Source organism: Chanos chanos, chromosome 1 (genome assembly GCF_902362185.1).
Source record: "Chanos chanos chromosome 1, fChaCha1.1, whole genome shotgun sequence".
Classification (NCBI taxonomy): Eukaryota; Metazoa; Chordata; class Actinopteri; order Gonorynchiformes; family Chanidae; genus Chanos; species Chanos chanos.
The window spans coordinates 40,551,243-40,574,250 of record NC_044495.1 but is presented as its reverse complement, the minus strand read 5'-3'; the positions used below and the strand labels follow the sequence as shown (position 1 = coordinate 40,574,250).

The 23,008-nt window shown below is 41.8% G+C and overlaps 3 protein-coding genes across 3 annotated transcripts; 1 reads left to right on the top strand and 2 right to left on the bottom strand.

The window, feature by feature from the left end:
• Nucleotides 1-193: 193 nt before the first annotated feature.
• Nucleotides 194-6,864, bottom strand: ergic2 (ERGIC and golgi 2). Its single transcript, XM_030789859.1, has 14 exons — nt 6,690-6,864; nt 6,073-6,218; nt 5,588-5,696; nt 5,397-5,443; nt 4,955-5,022; nt 4,777-4,817; nt 4,406-4,507; nt 4,017-4,112; nt 3,577-3,632; nt 3,305-3,403; nt 2,982-3,079; nt 2,034-2,196; nt 1,737-1,816; nt 194-1,389 (listed from the first exon to the last, which is right to left on the bottom strand). The coding sequence occupies exons 2-14, from the start codon at nt 6,176-6,178 to the stop codon at nt 1,324-1,326; spliced, it is 1,131 nt and encodes a 376-aa protein (XP_030645719.1). The 5' UTR covers nt 6,179-6,218; nt 6,690-6,864; the 3' UTR covers nt 194-1,323.
• A 1,762-nt stretch (nt 6,865-8,626) lies between these two features.
• kxd1 (KxDL motif containing 1) lies at nt 8,627-10,313 on the bottom strand. The gene is made up of 4 exons (XM_030789939.1): nt 9,798-10,313; nt 9,233-9,385; nt 9,049-9,095; nt 8,627-8,905 (listed from the first exon to the last, which is right to left on the bottom strand). The coding sequence occupies exons 1-4, from the start codon at nt 9,890-9,892 to the stop codon at nt 8,649-8,651; spliced, it is 552 nt and encodes a 183-aa protein (XP_030645799.1). The 5' UTR covers nt 9,893-10,313; the 3' UTR covers nt 8,627-8,648.
• A 5,851-nt stretch (nt 10,314-16,164) lies between these two features.
• On the top strand, nt 16,165-22,469 carry edc3 (enhancer of mRNA decapping 3 homolog (S. cerevisiae)). Its single transcript, XM_030789764.1, has 7 exons — nt 16,165-16,283; nt 17,130-17,308; nt 18,377-18,672; nt 19,481-19,825; nt 20,160-20,313; nt 20,443-20,660; nt 21,989-22,469. The coding sequence occupies exons 2-7, from the start codon at nt 17,145-17,147 to the stop codon at nt 22,321-22,323; spliced, it is 1,512 nt and encodes a 503-aa protein (XP_030645624.1). The 5' UTR covers nt 16,165-16,283; nt 17,130-17,144; the 3' UTR covers nt 22,324-22,469.
• Nucleotides 22,470-23,008: the final 539 nt, after the last annotated feature.

Below are 23,008 nucleotides of genomic sequence, written 5' to 3'. Positions count from 1 at the left end.
AACTGGTTTTAGTGTGTCTGGATAAATTCGTGTTTCAGTTTGGATGTGCCTCTAAGTTAAAGGTTTCAGTATCAGTACAGTACTGGTTTACTGTTCAGAACCACTGGGGATATGAAAATTACTTAGCAAATGGACAGATGACAAACACAATAGATATCAAGTCAAAAGATATTCCCTTGGTTACCAATAGAAGGCAAGAACCTTTCAACAGTCAATTCAATGTCAATAGGGATCAGATGGTTTTTAACCAGGCAAGTTCGTCACATTTTATTAACAAGGATTTCAGTCTAAATTGAAAACAACCTCTAGTACAATAAGAAGAGAACTTAGGACAAGGACAGCTTGTCTACGGGGTTCTGCACCAATCATTTACTTGATCTGTAATGTGGACTTTCAGAGAGTGGGTTCTCCCACTCCCTATTTTAACCCAAATCAGTAAAATTTACTTTAAATAAAGCACTTTTGCCAACCGGCTCAGGGAAAAGACACAAAACAATTCAATCATAAATCACTGTAAACAGATACACAGGTACACGCACATTATAAGCCACACACTGCTTGCAACAGTAACCTTCCTGAGGCAAATGGCTCCCTCTAGTGGAGGGGTTTCATGTTATCGACTGAATGTCAAGTAGATGGAGAAAATGGTTTTGAAAGTAGCCTTTTTTTAAAAAAAAATACCTAAATGATGTCCCAGACATTCATAATACTGTGGCAATTTATGTCTGTGGGTTTCCTTGAGTAGTTTGCGCGATATAGACAGGAGTGGACTAACCATATCAAGGCAAACCTTTCCTTAATCTAGCATAATTTAATTACAGCCTCTAGTCTCATCAAATTTGAACAGTTGTAGTTGATTAACTACTTAAATGCTAGTCCTGATGGTAGTTGGGGAAGGATTCTTCTTCTTCTTCTTATTTTAGAGTTGCATGTGCCAAAAACATAGCTGTCTAAAAAGGCAAGCTCATTTTAGATTAGCAATTTATGGCAGCAAACAGCCAAAGACATTAGCTGCAAAAATAAAAAATACTGACCAAATGCACAAAACCTTTTATTTTTGCCACGTCTCAGGGGTATCATAGACTCCTCCGTTTTGCATTTTTGATTGCATTGTAATTTTGATTGCTTCAGATGTTGTTTCAGGTGAAGGAATCAGACTGATTATGGAGGAGCCTAACTAATATTGGGGTAACACATTACAAACGCTTGATGAAAAGATGCTGTGCTTGTGTCCTGGGTCTTGTAAAGCGAGTGTGTGTGTGTGTGTGTGGGGGGGGGGGTTATGGAGACTGTTGAGAGTTAATGGACTCAGATGGGCTCCAGTTAGTGGCTCCCATTCTCTGTGAGGAGCGGCGTTCGGCTGTTTATGTGACCATCCAGGAGGCTCGTCTACAGGAGAAAGAATAAAGAGACACTTCTGTTTACAGCTCTTTAAATGACTCGTATATTAACTTGCATTCATGTTCTCAATGACAGAGATATATTACCAACAACTGATAGTGGATTATGCCTAACAAACAAAGGCAATTTTAATGAACTATTTTGTTAATCTGGTCAATGGCTCTTAAACAGTAACTGCAGTGGTCAGAAAGAGGAGCTTTATACGTATTAATTGTACTCATTTGAAACAGTGACATTCTGTCTGTAACTTGGATATACCGCCACTGTACCTAATCCTGTACCTGCGTCTAAAAGCTGCTCACGTGAGGCTTAATGAAAGAACGCAGAGGACTTACATCTTTGGGCTTATAAACTCCCAGTCTAAAGCGACAGCAGATGACATCCACAAAAAAGCCTACAAGGCCGTGAATCATCCCTAGTAATAAGAGGTGGTAAAACAGAAAGGCGGTTTTAAGTCATTCATTTTGGCGCCACCTTGTGGTCAGCATGCATTACTTACAACAGGGCTCATAGCATATCCAAAAGCACCACAAGTTTTCTTAATGGTCATCTCCACATAAAGGACAATAATAGTAATCAAAGAGGCCAAGGAGGCAGCTAAGATCGCTCATGTCCTTGTTATGCCCTCTTACCCGTTGTGGAGAAGATTCCCCCAATGATGCCGCAGAGCCGAACCAGGAACTGCCAGAGCGGCATGTGTTGCTCGGTAACCTTGACCATCAGAGAGCTGATGTCATACTTCATGAATATCCCTGAAACGCCATGGCTGCCTGCAGCATGGTTAATCACGCGTTCCTGTGTCAAAACCAGCAGAAAACATCTTTCAGTTTCCAGTATGTCATACAAGCACTCCCCAGTTACAGACAGTAAAGCCACTCATACAAACTCTGTTTCATCAGGCAAAGACCTGTGTGCTACTGGACGAAACATTATCACGGTTAGAGGAAAGTAAGAAGTGCTTCAAAATGGGAAGGAAGCCTTCAGAAATGACAGAAATGTATGCAATGTGTGATGCAGTAACAACAGTAATACTGTAGAACAATATTGTCCTGGCAAACCCTATGCATCACGATGACTGGCTCATTTTTACATGCTGACTTCCTTTGCCGATACACAAACTAACTCTTAAGTGACTAAAACTCTGGTATCAGTCACATTACACATAGATACAGTAACATCTAAAATATTTTAAGGGATATTTTGATTAGTGTTACATATTAATATTACACATTATGCCCATTTCTTGAGCACAAACGTTTAAAATGTCTTAACTAAAAAGAGCGGACTAAAACTTCACTCTAAACATCTATTTCATTAAGCAACTTCAAAAGAATATAGACTTATAAAATAGTAGTAAACATGGTGAATGGTAAACGTTAATGCAACTTGTATAAAACTCACATGAAAATTGTGTTTCAATAACATTCAGCAATTCACAAGAGCCGCAGAGGAACACAACAAGAGCACAAATGGTGCATGGGTCATAGGACCCTGACCTTTGACCCCTGACCTGAAAGCTCAACCATTTCTCTACAGTCCCTATTCACAGTGTCCTCCTGTGACCTTCACTCGTGACCTACCCGCTCTGTGACAGAGTACTGGTGAGTGTCAGCTGACACTTTGTAGGTCTGCAGCTTGGTGGGCACAATGGTGATAAAGTACTGGAACATTTGATTATCTGACAACAAAACAAAGAGAAATGAGAGCAGTCAGAAACACAAACAAACATAAGCCTGTTTGTCAACAGTAAAACGCAATAATAACCTTTACTCTGGTTTTTCATTTTGTAGCATAGATAGGTCTTTGATAAAAGACAGAATATGGGAGTAAGGGGGTCTACACACCTGGACAACTCATGTGTTTCACAAAATGACGGAAAAAAGAAGAGGAGCAGCTGACTTACGGTCCGTGCAGACTTTCTCTGTGCCGTCCAGCGGGTTCAGGATGCCTGGGATCTCCTCTCCGAAGGACAGATGGTCAATCCGATGGGAGAAGTTATATGCTATAAAACAAATCGTCCACGCACTTACTCATACAATACACTGTCACAAAGAACAAGGTTTGTCTCAGGTAATATTTGTCTAGGTATGCTCATCTACAACTATATATCTATGTGTGTGTGTGTGTGTGTGTGTGTGTGTGTGTGAGAATGTAAATATACCAACTCTCGCTTACTTTCATGGCTGACGAGGGCGGCTAAATGGGCGTGGCCTCTTGGATGCGGGATGGCCCTGGGGACGAATGATCAAAGACTACATAACACAGGAACCCAATCAACAGACCAGACCGGAAAACATTGGTTTGTATAACACTTCCCTACTACCAAAACTCAGCTTTATCTTCCTCTTTCCAGGGCAGAGTATAAACGTGCGCTGCAGAGCGTTAACAAAGACACAAACAAAAACCTACAGTTTAGAAAAATTTCCTGTGTCCCAATCTTCAGCCATGACAAAGCAGTGCTTTGAGGGTTTGAGTTACGACTGTGTTGAATACGCGTCGGCCACAAACGACTGGAAGTGTAAAATGTTGCCAAAGTCTCTGAAAGCAGCAGAGATATGGCGTACAGAGGGTGTAGAGGTGACGGTTAGTGCAGAGCGGGAGGGGGGGAAACTTACTTGCCCACAGTAATGTGGAAGTTCCCTGCCACTTTGTTGACATAGAGGTGACCGTGTATCCTGCAGGCATTCAGTGGCTGATTAGGACTGTCCTCTCTGACCGGGGAAAAAAACAGGATACGAAAGAGTGAAATGAGTGTTTTCAAAACCCTTTACACATGGCTTCTAGACAATCAAATACCATCACAAGATCTCAGAGAGCCTCACAAAGAAGCGTTCTCTCTTTAAAACCTCTAACTTTCTCCCAAATAACACTCGCTCTCAGTGTTTTTCAGCTCAGTGTTACTGCTCTGCCTGTCATCACACTGGTGCTAGCAAATCCCCTGATGTTTCTTGACTGTGACTGTGATGGTGAGGTGATTGTAACGTGATGGTGACTGTAATGTGACCTTGGGGGCAGGGCAGTGGGGGCTCCTTTCATGACGTTCTTAAACAGCACGTCCTGCAGCGAATGTTCTTCCCGCAGACGATTCTGAATGAGCAACAATGTCCTGAAAAGAAAACGTGCAGTTTACAGAAAAACAACAACACTTGCTCATCCATTAACATGACATGGGAATGGTAAGAAAAACTATTTATTTAGAGTGGATTTGCATTCAGATTATTGCATCTGATCTGTCAAGCTTTGTTATAATGGTGCACCTCGAGCCCAGTGGTAATGTAGAAATGTGTTACTGTGCCTATTATAAAGGTGTGGAAACAAGGGGAATTTAGACATAAATTACATATTTTTAAAATGACAGCATTGTGTCCTATTTACCTCTGCCACAGTCTCTGCTGAGGTGAGAGATCAAACACTACCTGTAAAGTGACCAGTGGGGGGAAAAAAAGTTTAGAGATACAAAAAGTTGTAGATCAACAAACACACACGCACACACAGAGGTAAACTTGTCTTCACAGAGAGATCCAAGTTCTTTTATTTCAATAATCATACTCACCGGTTCATACTGCAGGCCGTCAGATGCCACCATGGTCTCGGCCAAGTCCAGCACATCCGCACCCACAACTACAAACACCAAACATTCACACAACAGCTTAGCACACACCCGCAACTATAGACCAAACATACACACAACAGCTTAACCTGGGATATGAGGCTTCAGGCTGGAGTCAAACATTCAACAAAGGCTTGTTGTTGTTTTTTTTAAACAAATACAGATAAATCAAAAAGAAAGATCTTATCACAACACAGCCATCAACGTAACTGTTTTGTTTGCCGTGAGATAAATGGCCTGAGGTAATACCTCAGTTTAAAAATTCTCATGTATAGGCACTTTTATTTGTTGTGCTTATCCAGGGTTCTTGTTTAACAGTAACCTCAAAGTGATAAACTGTAGAGAGTGTGTGGATATATATGAAATCTTACAGAAAAATACTTACATTGGCACCTCATGGCAACTGTAATATCAATATTGATTCTTAATTTACTGAGGAGGGAAAAAAGACAAGAGAAAAAATAACAACAAGCAAAGGTGAGCAAAGGTGAACATTTTGGTTTATACAGAATGATCTCCTTATTTCCATGACTGACACAGAGGATAATAAATATGGTATGGTTGTGAATGTGCTACCTGGAGAAGTCTTTGTCCACCTCATACTCATACTTCATCCACGTGTCCCGATACACAAAGAACTCAAAGAATGCCAACAGTGCCATTGCAGTGAAGGCAATCAAAGACACTGTGGTAAAAACAGAAATGGGCTACTTCAGTACCACTTTGTCAATGCGCCGTTGCTGAAGATCTTTTATTTCCATTACGAACAAAAAGACGCCAGACTGGTTTAGTTGTACTCTAATACAAGCATGTTTATCAACATTTGTTTACATTACTGAGCAATAGATATGTCTAGATCTTTACCAACTTCCTGTTTAGAGGTCAGCTCCTACAGACCTTGTCAACTCAAAGACACTACTGAGGCACTAGGCCTAATGGTCATGAAGTTACCAATGAAGTCAGCTAAGCCACAAGCCCTAAATTTTGTGTATTTTGTGTTAACTCAGGAATATGATGGTATAAAATAATGCCGTGAATTTCCAGTGATAGAGAAAGCTCACCAGTTCCACCACTTGCAGTCGTCTCCACGTAGCTCTCTGGAACCTTCGGAAAAGCATCCAGTTCCTTCACGAGATTGAGGGCTTTCTTCCGTGACAGTCTCCTCATCTTCAGAGCAATCTTCCGCTTCTTCCCTCATGTACTCAACCTGTGATTTATCACATATGCCGCGCGATGCTTATGCCAGGAAAACAGAACACTGACCTTTGCATACACCATCTCTCTCTCTCACTAACTCACTCACACACACACACACACACACACACACAAATAAACAGTAACTCTGATCTGCGTCACGTTATCGGCGATCTGTGTATAGATACAGAAAACGGAATCCTCAACTGTAACCAATATCAGCGCTGTGGGCCAACGTAAGATATAGGTGGGCAGCGACATGGTCAACACGCTAAGCTGTGCGTGAAACCGATGTGAACTGTTCCAGCGTACATTAACCTACAAGAAATATTGCTGACGAGTTGAGAATATTCCAACAACAGCTTTCAACATGAGAATAACAATTCAAGGGGGCTGCAAGTCAACTAAACCTTAAAGTTGCCGATGGTAACCAGCTGCTTTGTTGGCGTTAGCTAGTTATCTATTGCATATTATCTATCTTTACCTTGCAAATGCTTTTAGACGTCCATTATTCGGCGTTCAGCGTTTAAATAAATCCATCATCTTCCCATGATTCAAAATGAAAACATCACGGGACTCTTTCTCATTCAGTGGGTTATCCACTGAAGTTTGTAAAGTAGTAGTAACCTCTATAGAAATATAGCGCTGCCTCCCTTAGATCCGAAACATCAGAAGTTCCGACAAGGTGTTCCGGCAACGTCACGTTATTCTCTCACACCATAGAACTGACGAATCCTTACGAGGACTTCGTTTTTTAGCGCCCCCTGCTGAATTCTCAATGACACACCGGGAAACAGTATTGTCTGTTAATCTGTTTAATAATCACACTTAAATAATTTTGCAGCTTCTTCATTACTTGCACAGAGTTACACAAATGCAACAGGAAGTGCCATTGTGGATAAAACCACAATATATTTTATTTATATTTACAAGCCCTCCCAAACAACAAACCATTAATTATACATTTCTGCATTCAAGCATTTTCATAATCCGTACATATAAACTTGACTCAGCACCTGTCTAGAGGTGTACTGCTGTGACAGAAATTAGGGCAGGTTAACATAATAGCTTTAGTCAACATCCTTTCAAGACACTTCTCCAAGCACCTACAATTTTTTTCCTACTGGAAAGTTTTACAGCGACATCACTTCCCAAAGCAAGCTCATTAAAGCCAAATGGTTAACAGAAACAATGTGTTTGTCAAATAAATTTTCTTTTTTACAAAGAAAAAAAAATCCTCAACCATCCAAATCAAGATATACACTTTTAAACAGATCAAAAACACAACTTGTAAATCTTAAACTGTTGTCCTTTGCAAATGTCACATGCATAGGAAAAATACCTTATTAAAAAACAAACAAAAGAAACAATAATTTTTCAATAGTGCAAATAAATGTTGCTACACCTCTTTCACTTCTCTCTATCGCATTTACAAATCCACATTAACCTGTTTGAAAACAAAAGGACCTTCCTCATGGGACAGATCCAAACACAATATGCACATTTCTATAAATACTTGTACAAATCATACCCTCAAACACAAAAAAAAAGCTGAAAGATCACAATACCTCACTGTGTTTAGCATCATTAAATCAGACTCTCAGCTGAAAGTAACCACCTCAGTAAGTTTCCACTGAAATATGGAGTCTGACCAAAACACAGCCATTTTGTGAAATATGTAACCTCATTCTGTGATAAGACATTCCTTACAAGTTGTTGTTTATGTGGATTCAGTGTTTAAAGTAAGAGTTCATCTATTTTTGATCTTTTCACAACTGTGTTCTTCACTTAAAACATTGCTGAAAAATAACTGAGATACATGCAGCTGTGATCTGCATGAGTGTGGAATGCTCAACAGGCTCAATTAAACCTAGGCATCATTTTTTAACTCCTTTTGGGGGATAAAACGTCAAGACAACATGTATTCATTACATAATTACAGAAGTATCACTAGTTGTCAATTCTAGTAGACCCATCAGACTTCTTTAGTGAAAATAAAATCAAAGTACACCAAATGGTTTCAACTTTCAAACTCGTAATATTTTAGAGACAAATGAAAGTAATATATTCTCCCTGTAAACACTTTTATTGCACTTGACTGTGTCATATGGATCTACGAATTCAGAATGAGACAGTTGCTCCAGTCTTGGCCTCAGGTTGGTAATATACCCATATTACACTCTCAAAGGGAAGGCACACACTGGTGAAAAAATGAAAAAACTGATGAACTTTTTCTTTCTTTAACCACGGAGTTAGGACAATACTTTTATAGTAGTAACCAATAAGCGCAAAAAAAAAAGTTTCAAATGGCTGACCATTTGCACAGAAAAAGTGCAAACTTAAAAAAAACCCCCAAAAAACAAAACCCAATTTCATTCTACTTTCTCGCACAATTGTATGAACTTGTTCTAATTCATCACTATGAGGCATCCAGTTTAGGGCTCTACACTTCAGCTGAGTCGGGCCCCTCATCCTGCAACACTGCTTTCTCTGCACCATCAGAGGTGGGTGTGTCAGGCTGCTCCTGCGACAGCTCTTCAGAGCATCGGCTGATTGTCGGCGAGATGATATCGGGGCTGGAGTCGCACGACTCTGTGCTTTGTTCGGACGTGGCCGTGGTGGTCGCGGTGGTGGCCACGCTGGGGGGGACGTGATCGAACTCGTCGTCATCGTCTTCGAGGACGGGCGACTCGTGGACATCTGGGGGCGGAAGACAAGTCGAAACGGTAAGCGTTGAACTTAATTGTGGCAAAAATAAGATTGGTAAACAGATCACTGTTTTCTCATGATGCAGTTGTTTCACTTAAATAGCACCATGTTGATACAATTCAAGTCAGACTTACTGCTAAAGGCATCTGGATACTGTTTGGCAATCTTTCCTTTTAATGCTCTGAAGGATATAATGAAAAAGGGAATCAATCCACGGGTATTATGTACCAAACTTTGAACATGCCATCACAAATCAAAGAGACTTTTAAAAGTTTAGTGTTATACAACTCTTTTTTGGGGAGGGGTTATCAATAACACCTTATGCGTCTGAAGATACTGTCCAGGTCCTTCTTCATCTCCACCAGAGTACGAGTGTGGAGCAGGAAGTGCTCATTCATTTGCTGAAGTCGCACGTTGGATAAGCCGTTGAAATTTATAAGCATCTCATTAGTCTTCTCAAAGCGATCCAGCCTGGGTGAGAAAAGATAGATTGATTACTCTTAGGTATGCAAACTGTTTTATATTACAGTGTTTCTAAACCCAGCCATCAACTCCCCCAGTGCAACCCACCCACCCCCTTGGCCTGCACAGGCACAGCTGGCCCAACAGATCATCTAATAAACGATGAATCAGCAGTGAACCATTTGAATCAGCTTTGCTCGTGCAGACCTGAGAAACAAATATGTATGTAATCTTAGGGGATCCTTCAGGAGTGAACCGAGAAATACTGTGATACGGAATAGCTTACACAAGTCCGAGAGCAGTTCGTGGTATTTACATGAAATGCAACGTAAGCTCACACACTGCATTTGCTGTTTATTGAATTTAGTTTTTGAATTTTCACGGGGATACTGCGGGACACCATCAACAAGAGGATACTCACATGTGTCTTTGGGCTTGAATAATGGCGTTTACATCCTCGGAATTTACCATGCTCAGCATTCTATTGCAGAACATTCCGGAGGCTGTGTTATCCATGGTTAAAGCTTTAACGTTGATTTCCGACACTACGGTCAAGACAGCGCTGTGCTGCTAACGATTACACAAAAGCGATTTGCTTAATTTTACTTAAGCAAGCTGAGAAATTTTGGGCGACGTTGCAACGATTAGCTATCGACACAAGACCAGCAGTAGTAGAGAGAAAAATCTTTTTTTGTAGCTGCACATGAATTCCGAATGATGATCAAATCAACGACTTATCAGCTTGCTGGACAGAGGTTTCTTCAGAGGCGGTGACTGATTGACTTCTTCCTCGGGGTCTTTCTAAAACATTTTGTTGATAGATGGATACAGAATATTAAGGTGTTCGGTTTCCGTAAAAGCACACACGACAGTCACGGTTTTTACATGTTAATTTCTAACATTAAAGTTACTTGTCCTGGGTGTGTTTTGAAGCTGATTAACAACACACAAGGCAGACATTTTTACTGGGAGTCACCTGACAAGTAATATTTATGATGTCATTTCCGCTAGCTTTGCGGCTCGATAATTCGAAACTACGGTATACGTATGTTCGGGATAGGATAGCAATTTATACATTGTCATGTTTGAGACGAGTAAGCTTTAATAGACAGTTTTAGCACTTCGGAACTTCAGAAAAATATTAAGATATAAATAAATAAGAGTTAACCTATCAGAACATTTGTTTCAATATATTTAGTGTACTTAAAATTATAATAGACAGAGACTGCTGACAAGGTGATGGAGGCCTTTCTTGGAGAAGACATGTGGCTTTGTTTACATCAGGGAAAATGTTCTGCCATTAACAATATACTCACCAGTTCAAGGATGGAAAATTAGATTTGAACTCATAACGTCAGCCTGACAAGTTTTTTGGATCCCAATGCCGAAAGACCATGAAACTGTCATGTAAAATAAATAAGTAAATAAAATCGCAGTGTCTGTTGTGACAAATTTGATTTTTTTGACAGCACAATTTTACTTATATTGCAAACAGATTCCCCAAGTAATGATTTACTGGAATCAACTATAGTAAACTCAAATTCCAAAATTATTAAGTTTCATACCATTGTGTTTGGTATGTGATGCCATTTAGAGCAATCTGAGGGATGAAAGAAAAAAGAACATGTTTTTTTGCTTTGCTCCTTTTTTGTGGTACCAAGATTTCTTTAAGTATGAGATGTTACTACTTCAAATAGGAAGATGAAGCTCTTCCACACTCTATGACAGAACCTGCAGGTGAATGTGAGCTTTATTTTATTTTATTTTATTTTATTTTTTTTGTAGTACCAAAAGCCCTCCAAAGAGGGATTGGTGGTTCAGTTTTAATACAACCAAAGATTTGTCTCGTGAACTCCACACAAGACGACTCTGCCTTTGAGTCTGGACACTGTTGACATGGGTTTGCATTGACAGACTAGAACGATATACTGAACCAGAACTGACAGACGTTTCAGCCTGCTTTGCGGCTTTCCCTGATTTGGTTATTGCTCAATGCTACGACACACGGGACAACACAAACAAATCCTCAGGAAAACACAATGTGGCCTGACAGTATTTGTAGGTTGCAAACATAGGAAGAGATTGCCAGTGGCATTTACTATCTACCATAGAAATCCAAAGCAGTTGTGCAAACCGTGGGTTGATTGATGAGCTTTAGAGACAACCTTCCCTTGTGTTGCATTTGGACATGGCTTGGGATGCTGGGAAATTGCATTGTGGGCAATGGCGACACCCTCCACCCTAACACAGAGGGGGTGTCTGTTGTTATAAGTGTTAGCCCTCAAAGTAAAGAGAAAGGATAGAAAGTGATGGCAAACTCGAGGAAAGCAGAAAAACCTCGGAAGGGCCGTGTGTGGCTTGCTACCGTGAAGTTTCGAACCGCACCAAACGAAAGCATCCTGTGGTGCCTGTCTGCTTGTGTCCAAGTTTGGGTTCTTGTCATTTAGGAGGGATTTTTTTTGGGGGGGGGGGGCAATTATAAATAAATATTATTGCCATTGCTTTTGTTGTACTTTGAGGAGTTCCCTGGAAAGGTACTTAAATCAACTCTCTGCATCCTTAGAGGTTCTTCCAAGGCAGAAACAGCCTTAGGTGTCAGAAAGCAGCAGTGTAGTAGCCATTCTTCCCATGGCTCCAGGTCTCCTGGGGGTGCTTTAGAGCATTATAGAGAGGTGACTGTGAGACTTTCTTTTAACTTGCTTGGCAATGTGAGCAAGCTGAGAAGATGTCTTGCCACAAGTGTGTGGTTTTCTTGTTAAATGGGAGTCTTGCCATCTGGCCCAATCAGATCACAAAGCTACGCTGTATACGTGGGCCCCTGTATCTTTACTGTAATTGCTGGGCTGTCCCTCCCCCCTTAACTTTTGTGCAGGCAGTATTTGTAACTCTCATGTCCAGCAGACGAATGGCATTGTTGTGCCGGCGGGTTTCTTCAGTGTGGGGCAGTCATGGGGCACACCTGAAAATAAGTCACTTGTCTGTTGAGCAATGTGACTAAATCTTCTCACCATTGCCTTTTCAAGTAACAAATGCCAAAATCTTAGCCTGCACAAAGTTCAGGAGGGCTAGCCCAGCAAGAACAATAAAGATGCGGGGGCACATGTATGTAGCATGGCCTTGTAATCAGCCTCTCAGAATCTGTCTCGCTTTAGGTCACGCCTTCTTCTGTGTGCCGCGGGGAATGCTGGGAAGCTGGCTGTGGGGCTTTTTTTGTTTGTTTGTTTGTTTTGTTTCTTCTTTCTCTCCTTCTTTTGATAAATTTGTCAAAAGCCTTTGATGGTGTTGATTTGATGCTGGCAGTGGCTCCTAAGAATAGGCTTGTGTGATGAGGCAGTGTGAAAGTTCAAGTGCCCCCTTTGTGTGCGTGTCCCTAAAGGGGAATATGGTGGGGATTGGGAAAAAAAATGCTATCCCACCTGCTCCCATGATGTGACAGCTCATGTCAGCAGGGGTGGTCTTCTTGTCTAGGCAGGTTGTAGGTTGTCACTATTCGGTGTTACATTTCTTTAACAGTGATTGTGGTTTGCACAGTGGTTTGGCAAACTGTACCCCAGTACTGTCCAGTTTTAAGAAGCTTGAAAAAAACATGCAGCTATTGGTGTGAATATTAACAACAAACTCTCTACAAATTTCTCCTTCTCCCACACTCCACATTCTTATGGATGAGGAAGAAGAACAGGTTTGCTCATTTCTAAGCGCTGGAAATTCTTGCCCATCTCCTCTCAACACAATATCACTTCATTTGAATACCATGCTGTTAAAGTCACTACCCCTCTCAAAATTGACATTTTTGTCATCTTCCTGCTGAGGAAGTGGACTTGCTGCTGTCATCCATTCCAGAAGATAGCAGCATACTCATTATCCTCGGTGATCTGAACATATACCTAGACAAACCACAAGTCACTGATGATCTCTCCCTGCTGATCTCATTTGATCTCAGACAGCTTCACACCCCAGACATGCACATAGCTGGAAACCAACTGAACATCATCTTGTCATGTAATTGTATGTCTCATAACCCACTCATAACCCCCAGGTCAGTCCCCTACACACATCTGATCACTTCTTCATTATATTTACTGTCTGTCTCCCTTCATCACCTACAGCCTCGCCTCCAGTTTTCCTCACTCAACGTGATCACCGCAACAGACACACTGCTCCACCCTAACCTCCTGCCTTGACTGCCTCTGTCCACTTACATCCAGACCATCACGCATAGCTCCCTCAGACCCCTGGCTTCCTAATGCTCTCCACAGCCAGCAGACCAAACTCAAGGCAGCTGAGAGAAGATGGTGTAAATCTAGAAAGACTACTGACTGAAATGAGTCTCAGTCTTTTTCATCACCCTTTTCTACTAATATTGCACTTGCCTCAGCTTCTTATTACCAGAACAAAATCGCCAACACTACAGACTCACATAAGCTCTTTTCCTCTTTCAGCACTCTCCTCAACCCTCCTGCAGCTCCACCACACAGCTCTCTTTCTGCAGATCACTTTCTTTGAAGAGAAGGTGGCTACCAACAGCAGCCAGTTCTCCTCACCACACATGTACTCTTTCTCACCTCCCACAAGCAGCATTGCACTCTCTACATCCTCCCCTTTCACTGTCACAGACTTCTCCAAACTTCTTGCTAACAGACCCACGACCTGCCTCTAAGACCTCATTCCCTCTCACTTTCCTCAAGCCATCTCCCCCACACTTCTCCCTGCTCACTCACATCATCAGTGCATCACTCATGACAGGTACAATTCCCATCATTTTAAAGTAGGCTTGGGGTACTCCAAAGCTCAAGAAACCAACACTTACTCTATCACTTAGAGAACTATGGACCAGTCTCTCTCCTTCCACTTCTATGTAAAACTCTTGAAGGAGCTGTCTTCAACCAGATTAACTACGTTCTGATACATAATAACCTGCTGAATCCTGTGCTGTCTGGCTTTGAGAATGGTCATTTGATAGAGACTGCCCTGCTCTCGGTTGTGGACGGCCTGCGGGCAGCAAGGGCAACCTCCAAGTCATCAGTCCTCATTCTTCTAGACCAGTCTGCAGCCTTCGACACTGTCGACCACCAGATCCCCTTGGACACACTCTATGACCTAGGTATCAAAGGGAAATCACTCAGGTGGTCTGACTCCTACCTCTCAGGAAGAACCTAAAGGGGATTGTGGAAAGGTACGGTATCTAAAGCGGACGTGCCTCAAGGATTGGTGCTTGGAACACCTCACAGGGCTGTGTCATCCAGCGGCACAGCTTCTCGTACTACTGCTACGCTGATCACAACCAGCTCTACTTGTCCTTCCCTCCAGAGGATACCTCTATCTCGGCTCGCATCTCTGCATGCTACACAGACTTTGCAGCCTGTATGAAAGAATACCACCCCCAGCTCAACCTTTCTAAAATGGAACTCCTGGTCATCCCATCCTATCCCATCCCACAACATCCCATCACATCGCATCACATCACATCACATCACATCGCATCGCATCGCATCGCATCGCATCGCATCGCATCACATCACATCACATCACATCACATCACCGTCCAGCTCAGCTCTTCCTCGCTCCCACAGTCCAAGTCCGCCAGAAATCTAGGAGTTATGATTGACGACCAGCTGACGCTAAATGACCACATTGCAGTGATCTTCAGATCCTGCAGGTTCACTCCGTATGACATTAGGGAAATCATATCTGTCAGAGGATGCAGCCAAACTGCAGTTACAGTATCGGTATGAAATATATTCATTTCACTAGTCATCTTCAATCTGGACTACAGCAACTCTCTGCTGGCAGGTCTACCAACATGCACCACCAAATTCCTCCACTTGATTCAAAATGCTGCCGCACGCCGGGTCCTCAATCAGCCGAAGTGGGCACACATCATTACCACTTTTTGCCACACATATATAGATGGATATACACAATCCTTACAGTAAATAAAAAATGTGGTCATACTTTCTATCATTTTCCTGAGGCTTGGGTTCAAATCCCTTGTTTAGGTTGAGTTGCATTGATTCTCCCATGTTCAATCAGTTCCACAACTGATTGCTATATATTCATCATTTCTTATCTTATATTATATAATCACTTAGATTATAATCGATTTTGCAGACATCTACAGCCAATGTGATTTGTTGTCTTTATATTTCTTCTGAATGGACTGTATCTCTCGCTCCCTGGACACACTTGATAATGTGGATAATGATTTCAACCTCATTTTATAAAAGCTGATATAAAAGTCTTACAGTCTTGCCTTTGCATGTCTCAAACTCCAGAGTACACTTCCCAAATACCTCTGACATATCTCAGATGTGTCCACCTTCAAATAATTGAGAGTTCCTCCATTTTTGCATATAGTTTTTGAAATGAAAAAAAAATAGTGATAGGCATCAGCATATTGGTTGCTTATAATACAAGTGACAAAATTGTAAAAGAGCTTAACACAGAAATAGAGATTTTTTAGATCCTCCTGAGCCTATTGATGTGAGTTGGAATAAAATAAGGCAGATCACACACTAGAACTGAGAAGTGTCTGTTAGAAGTGCCCACAAGAGTTCAAATTAATGACCAAAATAGTTTTTATTTGTTGTAAATAAAGCTAGAGTAAATAGGTAAACAAACTCCATGAGTTTATACCCAACAAAACTCGTCAAAGTTTGGGCTTTTATTTTGAAGATTTGATGACTCCTTTTTTTTTTTTTTTTTTACCGGAAATGGTATTTGTCGATGCTTGTACTGTGTATGGGGGTTATACCATTTTCTCCTCGTTCTCACCTATTCTGATTAAGATAACTTGCTGAAGTAGACGAGAGCGTGAAATCCATCTACAATATTATTTCTTTTCACATTATTCGAAAAGGCGCGTGACCCCAATTCACGAAACGATTCATCTGTAGGAATCTTACGACAGGTATGTTAATTCTCGCTGAATCGAAGAACACTGCCTCAGCTGTTAACGTTAGCTTTCTAGCATCCATATTTATTAACAGGTAGCCGGCTAAGCTAGCGAGCTTGTCGGAATCGAAGGTTAGATTAAAAATGTAATCGCTTTTTAGTTAGCTCGCTGTCTCTGTGTTATCAGTTTTGTGAATACAGTTTATATTGTAATAAAAATGTAACTTTTTGATGTTTGTTTTGGATATATTTGGCCCCAACATCTCAACGATATTTGTCCCTTATGGCTAGCTGCACCTTTCGCATGTAATGTTTGAAAGTTTGTGTCGTTTTCAGACAGCTAGCTAGCTCCTGATGAGTTAGCTGGGTCGCCCGCACGTTCTAACGCAAATGAGTTTAGTGCTTTCTCAGACTCAAGTTTTGATAGCTGTCAAATGAAGTTGGCAGAGCCACATATGACTATGATTATCGATAACAGCTAGCCTGTGTAAGCTTTGCTGATAACATGTCGCAACTGGTTAAACTTTAAGCTCAGTGCTAGAATATGTAGAAGTTCAATATTTGTTTGTTTAGTCAGACGCCTGGAAATAAACTTGAAATCAAATGTTACTCAACTCTTCAGGTATAAGTTAGCGTTTGGTACTTATTGTTTGGTACGGGTCATATATCGTTCCGAGACTTGCATCAAAATATGGGCGGTTCAAAGTTTAAATTTACGTTAACTTCTAAATTTGTCTCAGCTTTGAGTGAGGTTCCTCGTTCAGTGCACCACTATATATAAATATATTCTCTTTTTCACCACCACGCTTTCAATTTGAAAAGACAAACAAAACAAAACAAATAAAAAAAAATCTCTTCACAGATTTTCTTGAACAGAATGGCCATGGACTGGTTGGGCAGTCTTGTATCGATTAACTGTGGAGCGACGCTGGGAGTGTATCAAGGCGAGGTGTCGTCAGTTGATCAGTCCAGCCAGACCATCTCTCTCAGGCAACCATTTCATAATGGAGTCAAGTGTCCTGTTCCAGAAGTCACGTTCAGGTGCTCTAATTTGATGTATAATATCATTTCCTTGGTAATGCACAGCCTTACTCATGTGCTTTCAGGTGTCAGAGTCCCTTTGTTTGTATATTTTTTGTGTGTATACTAGGGATGTCCCGATCTGATCTCAAAGATCGGTATGGGGGCCGATCAAGGCATTTTTAACTGATTGGTATCGGCTTTATTCAGCACAACCCCAAGCCTGATCCTTTGTTTTACACCAGCTGTCACACAGGTGTCATAAACAGAGAGCATAATTTGTAGCAGAACGCGGCTAAAATGTCTACAGTGTGGAAATATTTTAAATTGGGAAATGAAAGCAGTCCAGCAGCCGCTTGTAATGTTACTGCCACATTTCGTGAAGCGGCAGTAACACAGAGTTGCGTTCAATAGGCTACTACCGCTTTGATATGGCACCTAATAAAAAGGCCAAAAAGTTATTGTAAGGAGATTAAATAAAAGCGAATACTTACGTATATTTTCTGGTATAACTCCCATCTGGGCACACATCTCCCTTAGTCCAGCGTCCATGCTTATTCGCCAAACACTACCTAGTCAGACCATTTGTGTGTGTTCGCAAACGCTCACAGTGAACTCAAAGCAAATGAAAAACTGATTGAAAATGTTCTCGAATGTTTGCCTGTCTTTGCTAATTGAATGCACCTCAGGTTTTCGCCGTCTTTTTTTGGGGCTTTGGGAGCCATGGTACGCCCTACCCTCTCGACACTACATTTCAGACACTGCCCCACCTGAGCTTTACAACAAGGCTTACGTTGTTATTTTGTAAAACTAAAACTAAAACAGAAAGCAATAGCTTGGATGCAGGCAATTTTTTTAATGCATTGCTATTCAACTGTCAATCATATACACTGAATTGATTTTAATACCTTTAATGTACATGAAATGTGCACTGTGCAACTGTATTATCTAGGAAAATAAATGACTCAGATCGGGATCAGGGGCAAAAAGACTTGATCGGGACATCCCTAGTGCATACATAACTAGTAAACAGAAACAACTCTTCGCATCATTAATCTTTTGTTTTTGTCTTTTCCTCTGACATAACAGTGCAATGGACATCAAAGAACTTAAGATCTTGGACATTCGGAATGGATCAAGTGGGAACGGGATTATGCAGCGCAGCATAGCTGACTCCAGTTCCAGCTCGGCTGTACGCGGAGGGCATGGCAGTAAGGCCAGCATCGCCCCTGTAAACAGTGCTCCGGTTAACGTGCCCGGAAAACCTGAACTCAAGACGCAGGAGGGAGGAGCTTCTCCACTGCAGCACTGCTCAAAAAGTTACGGAGAACGCCACGTGGACATGTCTGGCCAGAGTAAAGGCTTCAGACGGAGACACAATTCCTGTGAGTAATCCACTGTGTGCCTTCAGAAGACATTCGACGTTGGTTGTAGGCTTGTAATGAAAATTTCTGGATTCATTCCCAAGTGTATTTGCCATAAGGTCAGTCTGAATAGAATCCCATTCTATTGAACTCTGTTTTGATGTCTGGAGCCTTACCTTGGGAAATGACAAAGAACACGGAGCATGTTTTGCTCTGCCTCTTACTGCAGTGGTGGTAGTTAATCAGTAATTACTGGTTTAATTGAACTGTAATACTGTTGCAACACGACTGAAGAAATAGTGGAAAGTACAAGCTTGGTTTATTGTAGTTATAGTATTAGTATAAAATATATTGTTCGGTTTTCCTTTCTTTTTTTTTTTTTTGTGGAGAACCAAACAATATCAGTGGACAACCAAATTGGGGAACAGATCGCTTGGTATGTGGTAGCAGCCTTTAAGTAAAGCTGTCCTGAGAATGTTTAAATAAGATCAGTTAATTGTTTACTCGGTGACGTAAGTGTACACACTTCAATCTGTAGGAGGTCTGGAGTAGTTTTTCAGGAAGAAATTAAATGAGGCTTAGCATGTGTAATTTCACATTAGTTTTATCTGACTCTCAGAGAATTAAATTTGTCCTGGATACGTTATAGTACATTCATGTATGAAAGAGGAGAAACTTGAGCAGTAAAACTGAGAACAACACAAAAACTGGCATATATTTGTCTTGCTCAGATGGTATATGTATATATATATATGTGTGTGTGTGTGGGGGTGTATGTTCATGTTCTAAGATGTTCCTATGTTTCTGTCGCTATCCTGTTCCTCTGTAGGGTCCTCCAGCTGCCGTGGCCCAAATCAAGCCACTCCAAAGAAGAATGGGATGAAGAATGGAAGCGTAATGAAGAACAAAGACGACGAGTGTTTTGGGGATGGCATGGACGACGGCCTGGACGAGGACTTTGATTTTGAAGGGAACCTGGCGCTCTTCGACAAAGCAGCTGTCTTCTCTCAGATTGACACGTCTGAACGGCGAGGGAACGGGGCGCGGTCGCGTGGAACACCCGGAGAGCAAACCCCGTCTCGTTACCGTCACGACGAGAACATTCTAGAAGGCAAGCCTGTTGTGTATAGACAGATTACAGTGCCTCAGCCTGGAGCGAAGGAGTACTGCACTGGTAAGTGTTTTAGGTAATTGTCAGAGAAGGTAATTAAGAGGGTGCATCAGGGAATCAGAGTCTGTGATATAAAAGGGCAGTTGACATAGAAAAGGAATCAGTGAATAGAAGAAAATGTTTGTCTGTCAACAATTTTTTCCTCCCCAGTTTTGGATTTGTTAAATTACCCGGTTTTTAATCATCCCTCAGACATTATTGTCATTTCATTGATTCCCCCAGTTCAGCTACACAATGAGTCTCATGGATCCCAGTTAAAGACTGAAAGAGTCATGTATCAATGACTGCTGAAACCTGACAAGAAGGCCTTTGTCTTTCCGTCTCTCTGTGTCTTAAGACTCAGGGCTTGTGGTTCCCAGTATCTCCTATGAGCTACATAAGCGTCTGCTGAGCGTGGCCGAGCGTCACGGCCTTTCTCTGGAGCGTCGGCTGGAGATGACCGGAGTGTGTGCCAGTCAGATGGCCCTCACGCTCTTGGGAGGGCCCAACAGGTATGTGGCCGTGTGACAGAGGAAGGAGAAAACTCTGCCTTATGATAATTGTGTTTGTTATGTGTGTATTTACGTAGTCTTTGGTCTGTGTTTGTGTTTGTCTCCTTCTCCATGGCGGTGTGTTGGCAGGCTTACACCCAAGAATGTCCACCAGAGGCCAACCGTGGCCCTGCTGTGCGGCCCCCACGTGCAGGGAGCCCAGGGCATCAGCTGCGGGCGACACCTGGCCAACCACGAGGTGGAGGTCATCCTCTTCCTGCCCAACTTTGTCAAGATGTTGGACGCAGTGACCAACGAACTTACTCTCTTCAGCAAGACGGATGGCAAACAGGTCTCCAGTGTCAAAGGTAGTAACAAGAAACTCTGCTCTGCTTCTGAAGCACCTTGAGGTTCACTTTTCATTATTATAGTGTCCACTATAATAATGTGACCTCTGAATACCACAAGCTTAACTATGGTGTTCCTCAGGGATCAGTCCTTGGCCCTCTTCTATTCTCTATTTACATGCTCCCTTTGGGTGACATTATTCGTAGTTACAACATTAACTTCCATTGTTATGCTGATGATACTCAGATTTTCCTACCTATCCAGCATAATGACCGCTCTGAATTGGCTAACCTTGAGGCATGTCTTTGTGCTATTAAGGGTTGGATGTCTTCAAATTTCCTGATGCTTAACGCAGGCAAGACTGAAATGCTGGTCATTGGTCCCCCTACGCATAAGGATCTTTTTAGTGATCTAACTCTAAATTTTGACAACTGCATCATCTCTCAAAACTCTTCAGCTAAGAACCTTGGTGTGATTTTTGACTCTAGTCTCTCGCTAGTCACTCATATCAAGAACACAAGCAAAACTGCCTTTATCACCTCCGTAACATTGCTAAAATTAGGCCCTTTCTAAGTATAGCTGATGCAGAAACCATTGTTCACGCATTTGTCATGTCTCGCCTCGATTACTGCAATGTTCTTTACTCTGGCCTGCCTGGCTCTAGTACCAATAGTCTTCAGCTGGTCCAGAATGCTGCTGCTAGAATTCTGACCCGAACGAAGAAGTTTGATCACATTAGCCCTGTCCTGGCTTCCCTTCATTGGCTCCCAATTCATGCAAGGGCAGATTTTAAGGTCCTCTTATTAACATATAAAATTTTACATGGGCTTGCGCCTTCCTACCTGTCTGGCTTAATTACATCCTATAACCCACCTCACACCCTGCACTCTCAAGATTCTGGATTATTAGTTATTCCAGTAGTTAAAAAGAAGTCCGCTGGCAACCGAGCCTTTTCCTACCGCTCTCCCTTCCTTTGGAATGGTTTACCTAAAGAAGTTAGAGAAGCAAACTCTCTTAGTACCTTTAAAACAAGACTAAAGACTTATCTATTTTCTCAAATATATGCATGATATAATTTTGATTTGACTTTGTTATAGACATGTAAAGCCCTTTGAGACTATAAATAGTGATATTGGGCTCTAAATAAATATTATTATTATTATTATTATTTTGGTGTTCAGTTTCCGTTGTTGAATTTCGGTTTTGTTCAGTTTTTGAAGAGGGTTTTGGCAGCGAGGTGGTTGTGCGTATTGGTCAGAGGATTTTGTAGTTTGCTGTATGAAACACTTCACATTTATGCATACATCATCAATGAAAACAATAAACATTTTCACTACTGTTGTCTCAGACCTGCCTGATACCCCAGTTGACCTGGTCATCAACTGTTTGGACTGCCATGAGAATGCTTTCCTGAGGGACCAACCTTGGTATCGAGCAGCGGCCGACTGGGCCAATCAGAACCGGGCTCCCGTGCTAAGCATTGACCCCCCGGTGAGCGGACAGGTGCACGCAGTGGAAGCCAAGTGGTCTCTCTCTCTCGGCCTGCCCCTCCCCTTGTCAGAAGGAGCCGGCCGCGTCTACCTGTGCGACATCGGTCTGCCCCGTCAGGTGTTCCAGGAGGTGGGGATCAAATACCATTCGCCCTTTGGCTGCAAATTTGTCATACCTCTGCATTTGCCGTGACGAGGCCCCATGGTGCCCGCAGGAACTTGACCTTTGACCTACGGCCTGAAGAGCAAGGTCACAGGACATGAACCAGCCTTAAATTTTCCCGTCTTTGCCGAGCTCAAGCGATATTCACATTCACGAGTCTTTCAGCTGAAGTGACACTGAACACGCACAGATTCTTCTTTTTTCTTTTTCTTTTTTTTTTTTTTTGAACTGCTCTTTCGACATAAACACAAGAGAAGAGCAGAGGAGTGTGGAGACACTCCTCTCTTCTCATACAGTGATCACCAAAGCGGATCACTCTGGATATGTTTACAGTTTAAAGTTACAGTCCGTTCTGGCCGACCTCGGTCCCTGCTGGAGTGGCACTGTGTCTGTTTAATAGTGCTTCTTAACCCTCTGAGCAAAAGGAATGGTTTCTTATGTCACATCTGTTTCTCTACACTCGTTTTGGAAAGACACTGAATTTACCCAGTTGGTGAAAGAGGTTGAAAAATCACACAAACAAACAGACCCTTATGATTGGAAGAATGTGTACAGAAACACTTAAGGGGCTTTTTTTTTTCTCTGATGCACTTGGATCTGTCAATGATATTTTGGTCTCTTTTTTTTTTAAATTTTTTCTTTGACCACAGTTCAAGCTGAGTCTTTTCTGTGAACTCAGAGAGAGAATTTTGGATTGTCTTTAATTGTTTCCTTT